This window comes from Balaenoptera borealis, assembly GCF_965194805.1.
Source record: "Balaenoptera borealis genome assembly, chromosome: 14".
Lineage (NCBI taxonomy): Eukaryota > Metazoa > Chordata > Mammalia > Artiodactyla > Balaenopteridae > Balaenoptera > Balaenoptera borealis.
In genome coordinates this window covers 62,736,831-62,756,131 of record NC_138875.1, presented here as the reverse complement: position 1 = coordinate 62,756,131, position 19,301 = coordinate 62,736,831, and the positions used below count along the sequence as shown (strand labels likewise).

The window sequence follows — 19,301 nt, the reverse complement described above, 5'->3', positions numbered from 1 at the left end:
CTACGGAGATGTTGTACAACTATGTAAATTTACTAAAAGTCGTTGAATTGTATGATTTAAATGGGTGAATATTATCAATAGTGACTTTTCACAGCTGACAATTCACTTCTGCTTGTCGACCAACATTTCCTGAATTTGTAGGGCAGTCCTGGCCTGAGCTGCACAGCCTGGGCATCCACCATCTGCAGGAACTTAACCTGTCCCCTCTGCATCCAGATAGTGCCCGCCATGCCCCATCTTTGGGAGAACTGAGAAAATCGCTGGAGTCAGTCTGGGAATGGAACCCCAGATGAGATTTTTCTACAGGCTGCAGGCTGTACAAAAATCAACACTAAAATTGGATCCCATCAAGTCTAAAAATTTCATTAAAATAATTTTGGAGGTTTTTAACCCACTGATAAATTTTCATTATAATTTTACATGAAAAGGCCAAAGGATGACAATTCTATTTCATGCAGTATTTTTTAAATTAAAAAACGAAATGCTGTTCTAAGTGGGATCAAAGAATTTAAATATCTTAGTTCCTTTAAAAAATATGAAAGAATGAGCTCAGAGTGTCACAGATAAAGTGACAAGAGAAAACACCGCCTAGGTCACGAGGGCACTTTTAATCAGCTGGAGGCTTTCCGTGCCCACAGTGCATTCAGGGCCAAAGCCCCCACGTGCCCACGCCGGCTCCCTCTGGAGGCCGTGATCAGCCACTCGGCGGGTCCCGCCCCCGCCCCTTGTGACAGCCCCGCGCGACGTGAGGCCAGGCCGGCGGGGGCGAAGACGCGGTCCCCCCACCCCGGGCCCTTTCAGGTCACTGCCCGCAGCGCGGCCCAACGAGGGACAGAGCCCGCCCTCCCGGAGGCCGCGGCCCAGGCCCAGGCCAGTCTGGACCCACTGCGGCCGCAGCCGGCTCACCCGAACACATGCTCCGAGCTCCAGACCCTCATCGCCGCCCACACAGAGCGCGTCCCGGGGTGCTACAGGCCCGGGGAAGCTCCAGGGCCGGGATGCTCCGCTCCGCGGGGGGGCGGGGCGTGTGGACGCAGCGTGCCAGGCATTTAGGGAGTGGGCGGGTCGGGACTGGGCGGGGCGCCCGCCCATCACGAGAGCGGCGGCACCACGGCTGCGCGGAGGGACTGGCAGTAGCCGTGCCTGAGGCAGACACCAACTACGCAGCGGGGCGGGGGCGGGGGGCGGGGCGAGGCCCCCTGGAGCCACTGCGGGGATGGGGGCGGGGCTCATTCCTACTGGTCAGGTGGTCCAAATTTTCCCAAAGCTCCTTCCAGCCATGCTGGTTCCCACTGTTGGGAAGAATAAGGAACAGTGTGTGTGTTCCACCAGCCCAACAAGTCTCTCCGCGGAGTGGGGCGGGGAAGGAAGAAGCAGGTGTGGAAAGGCCTTAAACCAGAACGTGAGGCCCCTCGCAGGCAGTCAGCTGCGGGGTTCGAAGACCCCACGAAATCCAACCCTTTATGTAGCCAGGCAGGTGCGACCCTAGAGACCCGGATGTCAAGTGAGCGGACTGACAGCACCGCTTGTCAGAGCTCATCCTAAATTAACCCGGCAACTGGAGTGGCCACTTGGGTTCGCTACTTGTCTTTGTCCAAAGGAGAAATATATTTCTCATTCCCATAGAAGGTAGGGTTGCAGCCTGAAGCCAGGTGCTCCCTGTAAGTTAGGATAATGTTTCAAAAGGATGGCTCCCATGTCCCTGAGAAAAAACATTCCTGGGTTCTTCAACTGGCCAAAGGCCTACTTAGCCTTTAAAAATATTCACGTAGGACTTCGCTGGTGGCGCAGCGGTTAAGAATCCGCCTGCCAACTCAGGGGACATGGGTTCGAGCCCTAGTCCAGGAAGATCCCTCATGCCGCAGAGCAATTAAGCCCGTGCGCCACAACTACTGATCCTGCACTCTAGAGCCTGCAAGCCACAACTACTGAGCCTATGCGCCACAACTACTGAAGCCCGCACGCTCTAGAGCCCACAAACCACAACTACTGACCTCCCGTGCCACAACTACTGAAACCCGCGCACCTAGGGCCCGTGCTCCGCAACAAAAGAAGCCACTGCAATGAGAAGCACAGGCACCGCAACAAAGAGTAGCCCCCGCTCGCCGCAACTAGAGAAAGCCCGCGCGCAGCAACGAGGACCCAACGCAGCCAAAAAAGTTTTTTTTAATTAAAAATAAATAAAAACATTTACCTAGATCTCAAAAAGACAACTTAGAAGTGTTTTAGAGTAGATGCTTTAAGAAAGGGTAAAGGAGAGACCCTTTCCCTTTTGCACTCAGGAAAAATCATTTTTACTCTAGATTTGTATTTACCCTGCACTACCACAAATACAGTTCAAATGCAGAGGAGCGAGATGCTAGTTTGAGAAGAGGGTGACCCTCTGCAGAAAGAGCTGGGGTGTAAGGTCAGCACCCAGCGCAACACCCACAGCGAGCGGTCATCCCGAGCCTACCTGTGCGATGAGTCAGTGAAGTGGGGAGAGAGCAGAAGCAGCCCAAAGACCTGGGCTAGGACCCTGGCCCCACCATCTCCACGCTCCACACACTCCACATTTGCCACCTGCGCTCTAACCTCACGGCGATCTTCCCATGTCAGCGCTGCTGCCCATTTTATTAGCGAGCAGACTGGGGTTTGAGGAGGTGTAAAAGTGCGCCGAGTGATCACACTCTGAGGGCAGAGCTGAGATGAATCCCCCACAGCCATGCTGCAGTGACTGGCCATTGTAGCCAGCTATGGAACACGCCCTGTGCTGGGCTCTGAGCTCAGTGCTGTAATTCTGGCTTTAAAAAGCATCATCATTGGACTTCCCTAGTGGCACAGTGGTTAAGAATCTGCCTGCCAACACAGGGGACACAGGTTCGAGCCCTGGTCCGGGAGGATCCCACATACTGTGGAGCAACTAAGCCCGTGTGCCACAACTACTGAGCCTGCGCTCTAGAGCCCGCGAGCCACAACTACTGAGCCTGCGTGCCACAACTACTGAAGCCCTCGTGCCTATGGCCTGCGCTGCGCAACAAGAGAAGCCACCGCAATAAGAAGCCCGTGCACTGCAATGAAGAGTAGCCCCCCACTCACCGCAACTAGAGAAAAGCCCGCGCGCAGCAATGAAGACCCAATGCAGCCATAAATAAATAAATAGATAAATAAATAAATAAATAAATTGCCATCTCTCAAACCACTGGAAAAAAAGTTTAAAAAAAAAAAAGCATCATCATTTACAATCAGCATTTTCCACAAACACGATTGAGCATGAGGCTGAAGAAATTGGGCCAATGGTGACAGAAGACATTGCAGTGAGAGTTTGTGGGGAAACCAAGACCCTAACCAGGAAACATCTCTGTAGAGACATTACTTAGTGGTGGAGCTGGGGCCTGAGGGCAGGAGCACAGTGAGGGTGGCCTCCAGGCTCACTGTGACCTGCACCCGCCTCGCCTTCAAAGCCATCTCACACACAGCTGTTGGGTTCCAGCGGCCAAGCCTGGCTCAGGTGTCAGCACCTCTGTGGTTCCATCACTACTTGTACGTACTTGCATCCGAGACTTACCACCACGTGTTATGACCATCAGGAACTAGGTTATCATTATCCTTGTTACTTCCAGAGTCAGAAACCCAATAGGCACACAATAAATCAATGCCTGTTGAACACAGATGAACGTCACACCCGGCTTCAAGTCTATACTGCTACCTCCATTTTTGGTCAAAGACCACCGTTTCACTCTGTTCCACCAAGTCTGGTCCAGGAGCAGCAGAGCTGCCCAGGAGCCTGTTAGAAGTGGAGACCCCTGGCCCCACCACACAGCATCTTGGGAGCTGTGCCCCACTTCACATCTAAACCTTTCAAAGCAGGAGTCCGCATCTGCTCTTCCTGCTCCTTTACTGCTATGTAGTCCACCGCAGGCTGGAACGGGCTCCCGGAACCTCTCGTTAGTCATCAGTAACCATCGCACTTCCAGTCCAACGGGTGCTGTTCTGTCCCCCTCCCCCGGGCCTCTGTGCTGCATGAGAAGTACTGGGCTTTCTCTCCTGGGACCTCTGCTCCGTCTGCATCCTCTGCACTGGTCCTTCCCAGGACACACGCCTCTTCCCTCTCTGTTCTTCTGCCTCTACACCTGCTCCCTGAGTGATTCACTGAGTGTCCTGGTTTCCACTAAGTCCCCGGCCTGCCTCTCCATCTCATTCCTACCCATCTGTCCAGTTGCCCACGGGGCGTTCTCTAGGTCCTACTTCAAACGCAGCATGGCCACGAATCTCCCACTTAAACAGACTCCTCCGCTAGGATGCACTGCCCAGGTCCCTGGCATCACCCAGGCATCCCAAGCTAGACCTGGACCCCTACATCCACACAAACATCGAGTCCTTTGGGATTTACCTCTTCAAGACTGTTTTAATCCCTTACTTCTTCCGCATTCTTTAAGAGCCAATACGATTTAATAGTTGTAGCTGAAGGCATGGGTTTGAAGAGGAACAAACCTGGGTTCCAGTCCTGGCTCCCATGCTGCAAATTGCTAACCTCTCCAAATGTCAGTATCACCATCCTTGACATGGGAACGCTACTAGTAAAAAAAAACAAAAAGTCCTTTGGGACTTGTGGGAATTAATGAGAACAGAGTACATGACCGTGGTTAGTATTGCTGTCACCATCCCTGCTGACTGCTGACATGGCTCCGTCCAGCATCACCCTCTCCGGGTTCCTGCACAGCTCCCTAGCTGGCCCCTCAGAGCGGTGTCCCATCACCCTGCCACACCCCCTCCAGAGCTCTGTTTGGCCGTGCCCTGGGGTGCTCCTCGGCCCACTCGCCCTCCTGCGGCTGCTCCTGATACCTCCATCGTTACTCTCAGCACACTGTTTTATAATTACTGCACCAGTTTGTGTTTCTGTCTCTCCCACCAGATTATGCTTATTAAGGAAGCAGGTGTCTAGGCTCGACCTCTCTCTTAGCTTTTGAATTGTTACCTCTGGGGTGAGGCCCAGGAACAGGCATTGTTAATGAGCAGCCGAGGCAATCACAGCGCTCTGGAGTTTGGAAAGGCGTCCTGCACTAGACTGAGCTCTGGGATGGGACCAGGCCTGGCTCATTTCTGTGTGCCCACACTCGGTCCCGGTATCTGGCAAACAGTGAGCTCCGGATAAGTGCCTGTTCAGTGAGTCAAGGATGACTCCAAGGGCATCATGAACCTGGGAGCAGGTTGGCCAGGGTGGGTGGGGCTCCATCTGTTGTCACCACTGCAGAGACACCTGGTCGAGTTTAGGAAATCCTAGTGCCTTCGTGGGTCACCTGTGGGGTAAATTGAGAGGCTTTTCAACCGGTGGTCCTAGTCTTTTTTGTTAATCTATTCACATTTTATATATTGAGATTCGGTGTCAAAATTTCACTTTTACAAGAGTCTGCTGCTAAAAATAAATAAGTTTGAAAACTGCTGTACCAGAATAGCATTTTAATTTAGAGAGAAAATCAATCTCCCAGCATTGTTCTCTTCAAATCTCCCAGGAGTTTTGAAGAACTTTTGGAGCCGTTCCTTTCCCACTGTCATGGATATTCTTCATTAGGCTGTGATGTTTAATTGATCCTGAAATACAATGATCATGAAGATCTGACTTACAGGGATTCCTCAACCCTCCATGCAGTTAGAACAAGAGGGCAGAAGGGCAGGATTCCAGCCGGCACCATCAACATCTAGATCTTCCAAGATCCTATGTAGGAATATTATTGGTATCCAGAGACAAGTTCTCTAACCAGAGTCAGAACTATCCTGAACCTCAACACAGCCAAGATATTCTCATGTTTTATTAAAACAGTATATGCCTGTGAGCTTTTACTTTCTATGGTATATGTTTCTATGTAATTAATTCCTCTTCCCAACCCTTAAATACAATTCCTGAAGTAAGTCTCTACAATAAGTAGTCTAACTTTTGCTCCTTATTTCTGCTTCTGGGCACTTTAATTCTATCCAATTCCCATTATGCCTCTGGCATTGCAAAGATGGCTTATGACCAAGGGGTCTGGTGTCCAAAACAATCATCAGTTTTCTCTCGAGAAGATACAACTAGGAAAAATCTAGAAACTTTATGATTTTTGTGCACTACTGTGACCAACAGTTTTAGAAAAATGTTTGATCACTACCAAGTAAAGTGGTGACTAGGAATATTCTAAATGTTCTGCTATTGTCATTCATGAAACTTGCATTGTTAGGGTTTGATGTTGTAATTCACTCTCTTACTTGTTTTCATGTAGGAGATATTAATATTGTGTCTTTAGATTCCTTTACTTGAGGCACATTACCAGGAACAGCAGCACAAGTCATGACCACAGGCGGAAAAAGCACATCAGCTTCACCTTATAGAAAATAATTAGCATTGTTATAGATGAACAACAGTAACATCATTTAGGAGGAAGAAAAATCCAGACCAGCCTGTGATACTTAAAAGTTTTCTGAATGCACAATGCGCGGTTGTCTTTAATAGACTAATAGATTAATAGACCTCTCCTGCCACCTGGTGGAAAAATTGTGCAGCACAGCTTCGTGTGCGCCGTCTCAGGGTCCTAGCCCCCAAACACATGTAACTTATTTATTTTTTGTAATAATGTTTACCAAGCAATTTCTCTGCTGGGATATCATCCTCTGAATATATATTGGCACATGTGTGTGTGTGTGTGTGTGTGTGTGTGTGTGTGTGTATATATATATATATATATATATATATGCATCAATAATAATGTTCATTGTAGCATCTGAGATACAAATAAATTGGAAGCAGTCTAACTGACCCTTGGTTAGAAACTGTTATACTTTTCCCATAGAATACCAGAAAGCTTATTAAAGAACTGGGTGGAAGTATATGCTATTAACATACAAAAGTATATGTTAATCAGAAAAGCAAAGTGTATAAACTACAATTTCATTCACATGAAAATATACTTTATATGCTTGTAAATACATGTAAACTGTATGGACACATACACAGCACACCAAAAAAAACTCTAAGAAAATTACCTTTAAGCAGTGAGAATGAGAGATTGACTTTCACTCCCTATTTTGTATCGTCAACTTTGCTGAATTTATTTATTAGTTCTAGTAACTTTTAATGGATTGTTTATGATTTTCTATAATTAGGATCATGTCATGTGTTCTTCCTTTCCAATATGGATGCCTAATATTTCTTTTTCTTGTCTAATTGATCTGGCTAGAACTTCCAGTACAATGTTAAATAGTAGTGGTGAGGGCTTCCCTGGGGGCGTAGTGGTTAAGAATCTGCCTGCCAATTCAGGAGACACGGGTTCAAGCCCTGGTCCGAGAAGATCTCACATGCCACGGAGCAACTAAGCCCGTGTGCCACAACTACTGAACCTGCGCTCTAGAGCCCACAAGCCACAACTACTGAGCCCGCGTGCCACAACTACCAAAGCCCGTGCGCCTAGAGCCCATGCTCTGCAACAAGAAGCCCGTGCACCTCAATGAAGAGTAGCCCCTGCTCACTGCAACTAGAGAAAAGCCCGCACGAAGACCCAATGCAGCCATAAATAAATAAATAAATAAATTTATAAAGAAAAAAATAGTAGTGGTGAAAGTGGGCATCCTTGTCTTGTTCGTGATCTTAGAGGGAAAGATTTCAGTCTTTCACCATTGAGTAAGAAGTTAGCTGTGGGTTTTTCACAAGTATCCTTTATTATGTTGAGAAAGTTAACTTCCCTAGTATTCCAAGTGTTTTCTCTAATGAAATGGTGTTGGATTTTGTCAAATTCCTTTTCTGTATCAATTGAGATGATCATGTGATTTTTTGTTTTGTTTTGTTTTTATATGTGAATGTTCATAGCAGCTTTATTCATATTTTCCCAAAATTGGAAACAAAATGTTCATTAACAGGAGAATAGCGAAACAAATTGTGGTACATTCATACAGTGGAATACTACTCAGCAATAAAAAGAAATACATGGTTCAACCTCTCAAAACTTTATACTAATGAAAGCATTAAGTGATTCAATTTAGTTTCAGAGCTGGGGGGGAGGGAAACCCTAGTCTATGGTGAAAAAATATGGATAGTAGTTAAACTACCAACTAAAGTAGGGGTAGTGCTTTGTTGCTTAGGTAGGGGTATAAGGGAACCTTCCTTTGTCCTGATATGACTGTGGGCTAAAAGTATCCATTTTCAAAACTGTAGTTAAGATTTGTGTATTTCAATTTTATAAATCTTACCTAATAAGAAGTGTGTATAGTGGACAGACGAATGTACCAAAGCAGAATTGAGGACTATCGAAGCTAGGGTGTGAAGGTTCAAGGTACAATTTTTTTTAATATACTTCCAAGTAAGATGTTTAATTACAAATCTTGACGTATTTTTATGGGCTCCTAGCTCACATATCCAACAGCACATTGGACATCTCTTGACACTGCCAATGGTTTTCTTCCAATCTTAGTCACATAACAGATCTCTATGACCCTGCCTCAATTTCATCCTAGGTTTCTGGTTTGAACAACTCAGGAAAATGCTAGATTGCAAGAAGTAGTCTGAAGAGGGTTCAGTTTGGGCTAAGAATTGACACTTGTCATCTTGTAAAGGACTAATAAAGTAGCCCCTAAGGAGCAAACATAAGTGGGAAGAAACTAGAAAAGTAAAACAAACTGATGGTGAACAACAGTGGACATGCTTGCAGTGAACTCAGAAAGTCTCTGAAGGTAGGAATGGGTGGATAGAATCCAAAGGACCAATACTTCTTCCATTATGACAAAAAGGGTATATGAGAATGTCAAGTTTGAAGGTGGGTAGCCAGGAAATGGTGAGTTATCTGGCTAGGACAATAAAAGCCTTTTATCTTTCATAGTGTGATATCACATTTACCATATTTTTCAGATTATGTCCCTGAATCTGATTAACACCAAGTGTCTGCCAAACTCAGTTACCTGCTCATGTAAAAGAATCTGGTGCTGTAGGTATTGCACACATATGTAACAACCTGCTTTTCTACGATCAACCCTTTTTAACTCAGATGATGAGATACGTACCTGCATGGCACAATGATCAAAAGCTTATAACTCTGTTCTAGTTAATAGAAATAACCATGAGTTAGACTCTGCCCCCACCCCACCATCAAGAGCCTATTTCTTAATAAATGTTAGACTATTCCACCTTCAAACTTTTCACTTTTCTAGCTCCAAATTCTAGCATTCTTATTCTTACTACTTACACCCTCTCTACTCTTTGATATCCTGGTATATAGCCCGGATGATTTCCTTTGAGCTTCAGGTATGAAGCCACTAACAAAAAAATGTTTAAATCTGTTCTCCCAGGAGCTTAGAGATCTTATCTTTATGACAACTCCCATAAATCTTAAAAAATGATCATTAAATATTGATTTACTCAATTAATTATAAAAACTTTAGATGTCTAGTATTTGGTCATATATATTATTTTAAAAAATACATCAACAGAAAACTTTCTGAATGTCACTAGACAACGAATTAACCAAACCTTTACTGAAGCTTAAATTGTGGTACAGAAATACATTTCAACTGATTTAAGTCCAACACCATGAAGAGAGAAATTATGGCACCAAAATTTTCCCTCCTCTATCATATATATGAGGATTAATTTAGATTACTATTCAATCTATAGTTTTCATTTTTCTAGGCTTTGTTCCATACAAATTTGTGCAGTTTCTCAACATTAAATGGAAATCTTAAATCTATTGGGCTGGGGCGGTGGGGGGGATCAGACCTCAAGCCAATAAATGTTCATCAAATCTACTGGGACACTGTTCAAGAACAAAATCCACTTTGAGCATTGGTCCTCATAATAGCACCAAAACATTAGGTACTGTGCGCTAATTACAGAATCGGACTGATCCATTGACTGAAAGCTTCTTCAATGAAGCTCTGAAACAACAACATGTTTAAAAGTCAAAAGTGTTCCAACCACCTGATTTCAAACCAAGTAGAATTTATGTTTAGAAACACTAAAAAAAAGTGTTTCATTTATAAATACGGAAGGAACAAAAACATCACTGCATCAATCCAGAAAGAATCAAAAATTGTTTGAGAACAAGAATACAAAATTGAGTCAACTTTGCTCTTTTCGCAGCTGCTTAAATAAATGTCCATATTAGCAAATACAGCTAAAAGATGCCAACTCTTTTAAGCCTGTATTTCTACTCATTTCCCATTGACCATTTTGGAATTTTGTATGTTATGTTTTATGGATAGCACTCTGATTCACTGTGATTCACTGTGATTCACTATGTTTTATGGATAGCACTCTGATTCACTGTATTTCTAGTCATTTCCCATTGACCATTTTGGAATTTTGTATGTTATGTTTTATGGATAGCACTCTGATTCACTGTGTAGTATGTCTGAATAACCTGAACAGTTCTCATTCATCACTTGATGTTACTCCATGGTGAAAGAAATACCAGTAAGAGGAACCGTCAGAACACTATCACATGCATCACAAAGTCACAGAACTTTTTAAGTCACAAGATGGCAAAGACATCGATTCTGCCTTGAACCAAAGATTATGGCATATCATTAATAGAAATTAGTGGAAATGGCTATGAAAGTAAAGTTGAGGTGAATCATCTGAGCTGACTTGACTTGTTGAATCCAACACAACCTTTATCTTAAATCTCCTTGCTAACAAATTTAGTGATAATTTTTTTATACTACTACTTAGCAAGTTAATAAAGACATGGTACCCATGAGAAGCTAATCTCATTTAATGGCAGGCACAGAATGGCATACAGTTTCCATACAGTTCTGCCAATATTCCCTAGTATCAATCTACACCTTCTTTGCTAATCAACACCAGCTTATTCCAAAAGAGCTCATGGTAACGAAGAATGCCAAACTCCCTTGACCTTAAAAGAAAATTAAGCCCACGGTCCATCCCCCCGTTCCCCCTCTGGAGTATAAGGTTAGTGTAAACCCACAGTGTAACAGCATATTGCTTTATGGAGGGGGTGAGGTTGGGAGGGAGACACCATGGTGAGGAATGAATCAATTAAAGTCACACAAGTGTAGGAAGCAGAGAGATAGTAATACACAAAATGGATAACTGCAGTCATTTTCGTAAAGGACTCGACTCGTGGAAGAAGAACTTTGATTGGTGCTGCAAAAACATCTGTATGAAGTAGAAACTGGTTTCAATAACATTAGTAGAGAATATGTTCTAGAAAGTGGAGGTAACTGGATGCAAAATCCTGGTAGCAATTTAATAGAACAGTCCCAGATGGCTAGGTTGAGGCCAACACCTAATGAGGACGAAAGCCTTGTCTGTGCGGAATTTTGGATGATACCTGGAGAAATATTACACTGTGCATAAACCAAATTGAGTTGTTTCCACAAGTGTTGTAAAGTTTCATATAGTAAAAGGTTTTTTCTACATGTACTTCAATTTCACAGCAAGAGTGGCATAGGATACCTAAACACAGAAGAGAGCATTCATGCAAGATATCTAACTCCTTGATATAATAATGCATACAATTCAAAATGATTACACTATCATTACATCTAGGGCTTTCTGCAACTACAAGGTGGTGGTTATGGAAAGCATGGCCCTTGGTATCAATATCTAAAAAGCAGCCACCACCTTCTTCTATGTGTGTTCTCTTTTTCGTTTTTTCTTCATTTTTCTTAATCAACTCTGCTGTTGTTGCTGCTTCTTAGCAAAACTGGTAAAAACAAAATTGTAATCATTGAACATAGCGCTCTGGCAATCAAGACGTTTAAAACCTTCAATATTCTGGGGCGAAGAAAGCACTGTGCGACATTTAGAACTCTGATTTACAAACAGGGTGGTCACAAATTTTCCTGGCTTGAAGACTTCCACAACTTTCCTGATCAGGTCATCATAGGAGGTCTGACTTAAGTTTGTTTCAAAGCTAACATAAGAAAATTCTGGTTCTGGAGTGATGTGAATAGTCCAATAAGTTCCATCCTATTTCATTCCATTCACTGAATGCCCACAAGGATTGAACAGTGTGGCATCAATGACAGAACCTGGTATCAGGTCACGAATTTCACTCTCACGAGTGACATCCTTTGCAGTAACACCATCTTTCATGTAGAACTGGTCCATAATTGCTGGGTCAAGCTCACTCATCAGAATTTCCAGGGTTTGAGCTGGCTGATCGATTACCCGACTCTCTGGGAAATCCAAAATACACAAGTACCAACAATCAGAATTCATGCGTCCCATACAATATGCTGCTCCATTTGGGAAAATTGCATTAAGAAACTCTATTTCTTCCTGGAAATTCCGGTGTGGGTACCCTTGGTGAGAAGGCTCCATGAAATTCTTACAAGAATAAAAGAAGCTTTGAATTGAGTCAAACCCACTGTAATCCCTAGCAAGTTTCAACAGGGGAACCAGTGCTTTCAGCAAGAGGGTGGTACCACATGTCTTCAAAATGAAACGTCTCTTGGAGACAAACATGCTACTCTCACTGAGTACATAAGCTTCCTGCTTGCCAGTTTTTGTCACACTTATGATTGAACACTGCACATCCTTCAAAAGTATGTCCCACTTGGATCTTGGGATGGTGCAAAGATCCCCAGATCCTTGGTTTGCGTCGGGTTGCTGCCTGGAGAACCACACCTCCAGCAGCTTCTCGGTCCCTTCGAAAAAATGTGCAGCTTCCATCACCGTGAGACTAGCGAACAACCAACAACCACAGAAAATCAACTAAATTAAATCTCTTCTCCCACCGCTGCTGCCGCCGCCGCTGTGGATTGTTCCAGCTGTGTTACTAAAGTTCAGGTTCCTTTTTTGCTATAATTTTATATTAACTTTTTTTAAAAAAAGGGTTAATAAAATTTTCCCGGCTTTTTTTTTTTTTTCTTTTTTTTGTAAGAGAAAGTTGAACGTGAGTTTGTTGGAAATAGAGGCAGATACAGCTCAGTCTCTTGTAGTCCGCTGTTTCCCCGTTAGAGAGAGTAGAGAGAGCGCTAGCTAATGTCACCGGCCATACTGTGGGACCGATCATGTGATTTTTAAAAAATCATTCTATTAATGTGATGTATTACATTGATTGATTTTCTTATGTTGAACCAACCTGACATTCTGAGGTAAATCCCACTTGGTCATGATGTATAATCCTTCAAATATGATGTTGTCTTTGGTTTGCTAGTATTTTGTTGAAGATTTTTGCATGTATATTCATAAGGGATACTACATTATCTCCAAATACAGCCACATTGGAAGTTGGGGTTTCAAATATGAATGTTGGGGGCAATCTACAGATTTAATGCGATCCCTATCAAATCACCCATGACATTTTTCACAGAACTAGAACAAATAATCCTAAAATTTATATGGAACCATAAAAGACCCAGAATTGCTAAAGCAATCCTGAAGAAAAAGCACAAAGCAGGAGGCATAACCCTCCCAGACTTCAGAAAATACTACAAAGCTACAGTTATCGAAACATAGAGGTACTGGCACAAAAAGAGATACATGGATCAATGGAACAGAACAGAGAGCCCAGAAATAAACCCACACACCTACAATCAATAAATCTTCAAAAAAGGAGGCAAGAATATAAAAAGGGGAAAAAGACAGTCTCTTCAGCAAGTGGTGTTGGGAAAGTTGAACAGCTGCATATAAAGCAATGAAGTTAGAACACACCCTCACACCATGCACAAAAATAAACTCAAAATGGCTTAAAGACTTAAACATAAGATATGACACCATGAAACTCCTAGAAAAGATCATAGGCAAAACATTCTCTGACATAAATTGTACCAATATTTTCTTAGGTAAGTCTCCCAAGGCAATAGAAATAAAAACAAAAATAAACAAATGGGACCTAATCAACCTTACAAGCTTCCACACATCAAAGGAAACCATAAACAAAATGAAAAGACAACCTACAAAATGGGAGAAAATATTTGCAAATGATGCAACCGACAAGGGATTGATTTCGAAAACATACAAACAGCTCATACAATTCAACAACAATAAAAAACAAACAACTCAATAGATAAAAGGGCAGAAGACCTAAATAGACATTTCTGCAAAGAAGACATACAGATGGCCAATAGGCACATGAAAAGATGCTCAATATCACTAATCATTAGAGAAATGCAAATCAAAACCATAATGAGGTACCACCTCACACCAGTCAGAATGGCCATCATTAAAAAGTCTACAAACAGGGCTTCCCTGGTGGCTCAGTGGTTAAGAATCCGCCTGCCAGTGCAGGGGACACAGGTTCGAGCCCTGGTCTGGGAAGATCCCACATGCCATGGAGCAACTAAGCCTGTGAGCCACAACTACTGAGCCTGCACTCTAGAGCCTGCGAGCCACAGCTAGTGAGCCTGCGCACCACAACTACTGAAGCCCGCATGCCTAGAGCCCGTGCTCCGCAACAAGAGAAGCCACCACAATGAGAAGCCTATGCACCGCAACAAAGAGTAGCCCCCGCTCGCCACAACTAGAGAAAGCCTGCGCGCAGCAACAAAGACACAGCCAAAAAATAAAAATAAATTTATTTAAAAAAAGAAAAAAGGTCTACAAACAATAAATGCTGGAGAGGGTGGGGAGAAAAGGGGACTCTCTTACACTGCTGGTGGTAACGTAAATTGGTGCAGCCACTATGGAAAACAGTAGGGAGGTTCCTCAAAAAAACTAAAAATAGAGTTGCCATATGATCCAGCAATCCCACTCCTGGGCATATACTCATTCAAAACTATAATTCTAAAAGATACATGCAGGGACTTCCCTGGTGGTCCAGTGGTTAAGAATCAGCACTTCCATTGCAGGGGCACAGGTTCAATCCCTGGTTGGGGAACTAAGATCCTGCATGCCGCATGGCACAGCCAAAAAAAAAAAATTAAATTAAAATTAAAGATACGTGCACCCCTATGTTCATAGCAGTGTTATTTACAATAGTCAAGACATGGAAACATAGAGAAATGCAAATCAAAACCACAATGAGGTATCACCTCACATCGGTCAGAATGGCCATCATCAAAAAATCTACAAACAATAAATGCTGGAGAGGGTGTGGAGAAAAGGGAACCCTCCTGCACTGTTGGTGGGAATGTAAACTGATACAGTCATTATGGAGAACAGTATGGAGGTTCCTTAAAAAACTAAAAATAGAACTACCATATGACCCAGCAATCCCACTACTGGGCATATACCCTGAAAAAACCATAATTCAAAAAGATACATGTACTGCAATGTTCATTGCAGCACTATATACAATAGCCAGGCCATGGAACCAACCTAAATGTCCATCGACAGATAAATGGATAAAGAAGATGTGACACATATATACAATGGAATATTACTCAGCCATAAAAAGCAATGAAATTGAGCTATTTGTAATGAGGTGGATAACCTAGAGTCTGTCATACAGAGTGAAGTAAGTCAGAAAGAGAAAAATACCGTATGCTAACACACACATATGGAATCTGAAAAAACGGTAATGATGAACCCAGTGGCAGGGCAGGAATAAAGACGCAGACGTAGAGAACAGACTTGAGGTCACAGGGCAGGAAGCGGAAGCTGGGACGAAGTGAGAGAGTAGCACTGACATATATACACTACCAAATGTAAAATGGATGGCTAGTGGGAAGCTGCTGCATAGCACAGGGAGATCAGCTCGGTGCTTTGTCACCACTTAGAGGGGTGGGATAGGGAGGGCGTGAGGGAGGCTCAAGAGGGAGGGGACATGGGGATAAATGTATACATATAACTGATTCACTTTGTTGTACAGCAGCAACTAACACAACATTGTAAAGCAGTTATACTCCAATAAAGATATTTTTAAAAATAAAATAAATAAATATTTTTAAAAATTTATTTTAAAAAATAAAATAAATAAATAAATAAAAATAAAAACATAGTATCATATCACACACACACACACAAAAACCTAAATGTCCATTGACAGATGAATGGATAAAGAAGATGCGAGATATATATATATATATATATATATATATATATATATATAAAATATGATATCACTTATATGTAGAATCTAAAATATGATACAGGGACTTCCCTGGTGGTGCAGTGGTCAAGAATCTGCCTGCAGGGGACACAGGTTCAAGCCCTGGTCCCGGAAGATCCCACGTGCCGCAGAGCAACTAAGCCTGTGCACCACAACTACTAAGCCTGCGCTCTTTTCTTTGTCCAGCCTTAACCAGTGCTGCAACCGCTTACGCCCATTCTTGGAGGACCCTAGCTGATTCACTGAAGTACTCCAGGGACTGACTTTCTCCTTCGACCTCACTTAGAAGGACCTGAATGTTGCCATTTCCCACTGCTGCACCCCTGAGGAAAAGACCTACATTTGGGCAGAGGCTCAAGCATATGCTGATGGACTACACGCTGCCCCACACAATCATTATCCTGTGGGCATGATGGCAGTGCCGCTGATTGATCCCAATTGGGAGTATCAGCCAGGCTAAACTGGTATCCCTAAAAAAGACCACATGATCCTTTGCCTCACTGAAGGGATGAAACTATACATAATTAAACCTGTCATTTATGATAAGGTTAAAGAGATCACTCAAGGTCAGGACAAAAATCCAGCCCTATTTCAGGCCAGGCTGGTAGATGCCCTCTAAAAGTATATGACTGTTGACCCAAACACTTTTGAGGGACGCATTGTACTTGCAACCCATTTCATTAGCTTGTCAGCCCCCAACATCTGTCAAAAGCTTGCCATGGGGCCCCCAAACCCCTTGCAACCTTCTTATTGATATGGCCTTCAGTGTCTTTAACAACAGAGACCAGGCTGAGGAGGAAAGGAAGGAACAGCGTGACTTAAGGGACCATTAGCAAGCCAAGCTTCTGGCAGCCATCATGGCAGGACCTAACTCACCTCCTGGTCACCCCAAAGGCACTCCCAGAAGACCTCCGCCAGGTAAAGGAACCTGTTTTAACTGTGGGAGCCCCAAACACTGGAGCAAGGAATGCCCAGAAAACAGGTCCCAGCCTCCACCCAAGACACCATGCCCACTCTGTAAGAAGATGGGCCACTGGAGAAGGGAATGCCCTCAGCTCCAAAGGGAGTGGGGAAATTCCCCCTTGCCAGTCATGGCAGTGGTTGATTGATGGGACCTGGGACCTCCCAAGAAGAAAGTCATTATCACATGGGAGGAACCACAGGTGACCACTGACATGGCAGGTTGTCCAGTTTCTACTAGACATAGGAGCCACTTACTCTGTCCTGACTTCTCATGCTAGGCTCCTTGCCCCCAAAACCTGCTCTATTGTTGGGGGAGAAGGAAGGCCAAAATGAAAACATTTCACCACCCCTCTAACTTGCACCTGGGGAAAGACTCTTATAACTCACAAGTTTTTGGTCATGCCTGAACGCCCCAGCCCATTATTAGGAAGAGATTTCATTCTTCCAAATCTTTCTCTCCCTGAGTAAGTGACTCTTACTGTCCCTGAAAACCAAAACGAAGACCTATTTTTGGCTAGACTATGCATTATACAAGACATGGACAGTCTAGCTCAAAATATTTCCCCAGAAATTAAAGAACTCATACATCCACAGGTCTGGGACCAGGAAATCTAATGACAGGCAAAGATTGCCACTCCTGTGAAAATCACCTTAAAGGAGGCTAATAACTTCCCTTCCAAGCATTAATACCCCACAAAGCCAGAGGCTTGATGAGGCCTCCAATCCCTGATCTCAAAATTCATCAAATATGGGCTTTTGTTACCATGCTAATCTCCTTGTAATACTCCAATCCTACATGTTCTCAAACCAAATGGGGAATATACAATGATCCAAGATCTTCGAATCATAAAAGGAGCTGTCGCGAGCCACAACTACTCAGCCTGCGAGCCACAACTACTAAAGCCCGTGTGCCACAACTACTGAAGCCCACATGCCTAGAGATTGTGTTCCACAACAAAGAGAAGCCACCACAATGAGAAGCCCACGCACCACAATGAAGAGTAGCCCCCGCTCACCGCAACTTGAGAAAGCCCGCACACAGCAATGAAGACCCAATGCAGCCAAAAACAAAATAAATAAAATAAATTTTTAAAAATAATACATTTTAAAAATAAATAAATAAAAATAAAAAATAAAAATTCCCTACAAAGTCGAGGACCAGATGGTTTCACAGGTGAATTCTACCAAACATACAAAGAACAACTTACACAGATCCTTCTCAAACTCTTCCAAAAACTGAACAGAAAGGAACACTCCCAAAGACATTCTATGAAGCCACCATCACCCTGATACCAAAACCACACAAAAGATACCACCAAAAAGGAAAATCACAGGTCAATATCTTTGATGAATATAGATGCAAAAATTCTCAAAAAAAAAATATTAGCAAACTGAATCTAACAACACATAAAGATCATACACCATGACCAAGTTGGTCACAAGGATGGTTCAACACATGCAAATCAATCAATGTGATACACCACATCAACAAAAGAAAAGACAAAAACAACAATCATCTCAATAGATGCAAGAAAAGCATTCAATAAAATTCCACATCCATTCATAATAAAAAACCGTTTTGAAAGTAGGTATAGTGAGAACATATCTCAACATAATAAAAGCTATTTATGACAAACCAATGGCCAACATAATACTCAACAGTGAAAAGCTGAAAGCCTTCCCGCTAAAATCTGGAACAAGACAAGGATGCCCACTCTTACCTCTTCTATTCAACATAGTACTGGAAGTTTTAGCCACAGCAATCAGAAAAGAAAAAGAAATAAAAGGTATTCAAATGGTAGGGAAGAGGTAAAATTGTCATTATATGCAGATGACATGATAATATACAGAGAAAACCCTAAAGAGTCCACACAAAAACTACTAGAACTGATAAACGAATAGAACAAGGTAGCAGGACACAAGATTAACATACAGAAACCGATTGCATTTCTTTACACCAACAATGAAATATCAGAAAGGGAATATAATAAAATGGTACCTCTTAAAATCACACCCCCAAAAATAAAATATTTAGGAATAAACGTGACCAAGGAGTTGAAAGACATATGCTGAGAACTAAAAAACATTAATAAAGGAAATTGAAGATGATTCAAAGAAATGGAAAGATATCCCATGCTCTTAGATTAGAAGAATTAATATTGTAAAAATGGCCATACTACCCAAAGCAATCTACAGATTTAATGTGATCCCTATCAAATAACCCCTGACATTTTTCACAGAACAAAAACAAATAATCTTAAAATTTATATGGAATCATAAAAGACCCAAACTGCCAAAGCAATTCTGAGGAAAAAGAACAAAGCAGGAGGCATAACGCTCCCAGACTTCAGACAATACTACAAATCTACAGTAATCAAA

At 42.8% G+C, this 19,301-nt stretch overlaps 1 protein-coding gene and 1 pseudogene across 51 annotated transcripts in view; both read right to left on the bottom strand.

Moving 5' to 3' along the window:
- PRELID3A (PRELI domain containing 3A) overlaps positions 1-19,301 on the bottom strand; it is a 109,249-nt gene that overhangs the window by 81,442 nt on the left and 8,506 nt on the right. For 24 of the 50 annotated variants that reach the window (XR_014234299.1, XR_014234300.1, XR_014234301.1 and 21 more), the window contains exon 1: positions 907-1,047. The exons of 3 other annotated variants lie outside the window; for them this stretch is intronic. Coding sequence is in view for 39 of the 47 variants with exons in the window: in XM_082354877.1 (XP_082211003.1) it covers positions 907-938 (32 nt within the window). In the remaining 8 variants the exon portion in view is untranslated. Of the gene's footprint in view, positions 1-906; positions 1,054-19,301 lie in introns of those variants that run through there. 23 more of the 50 variants (XM_082354897.1, XM_082354868.1, XM_082354882.1 and 20 more) reach the window with 6 other exon arrangements.
- On the bottom strand, positions 11,350-15,772 carry LOC309611049 (S-adenosylmethionine decarboxylase proenzyme pseudogene; annotated as a pseudogene). Its single transcript has one exon. The product of its transcript is annotated as an S-adenosylmethionine decarboxylase proenzyme pseudogene (transcript).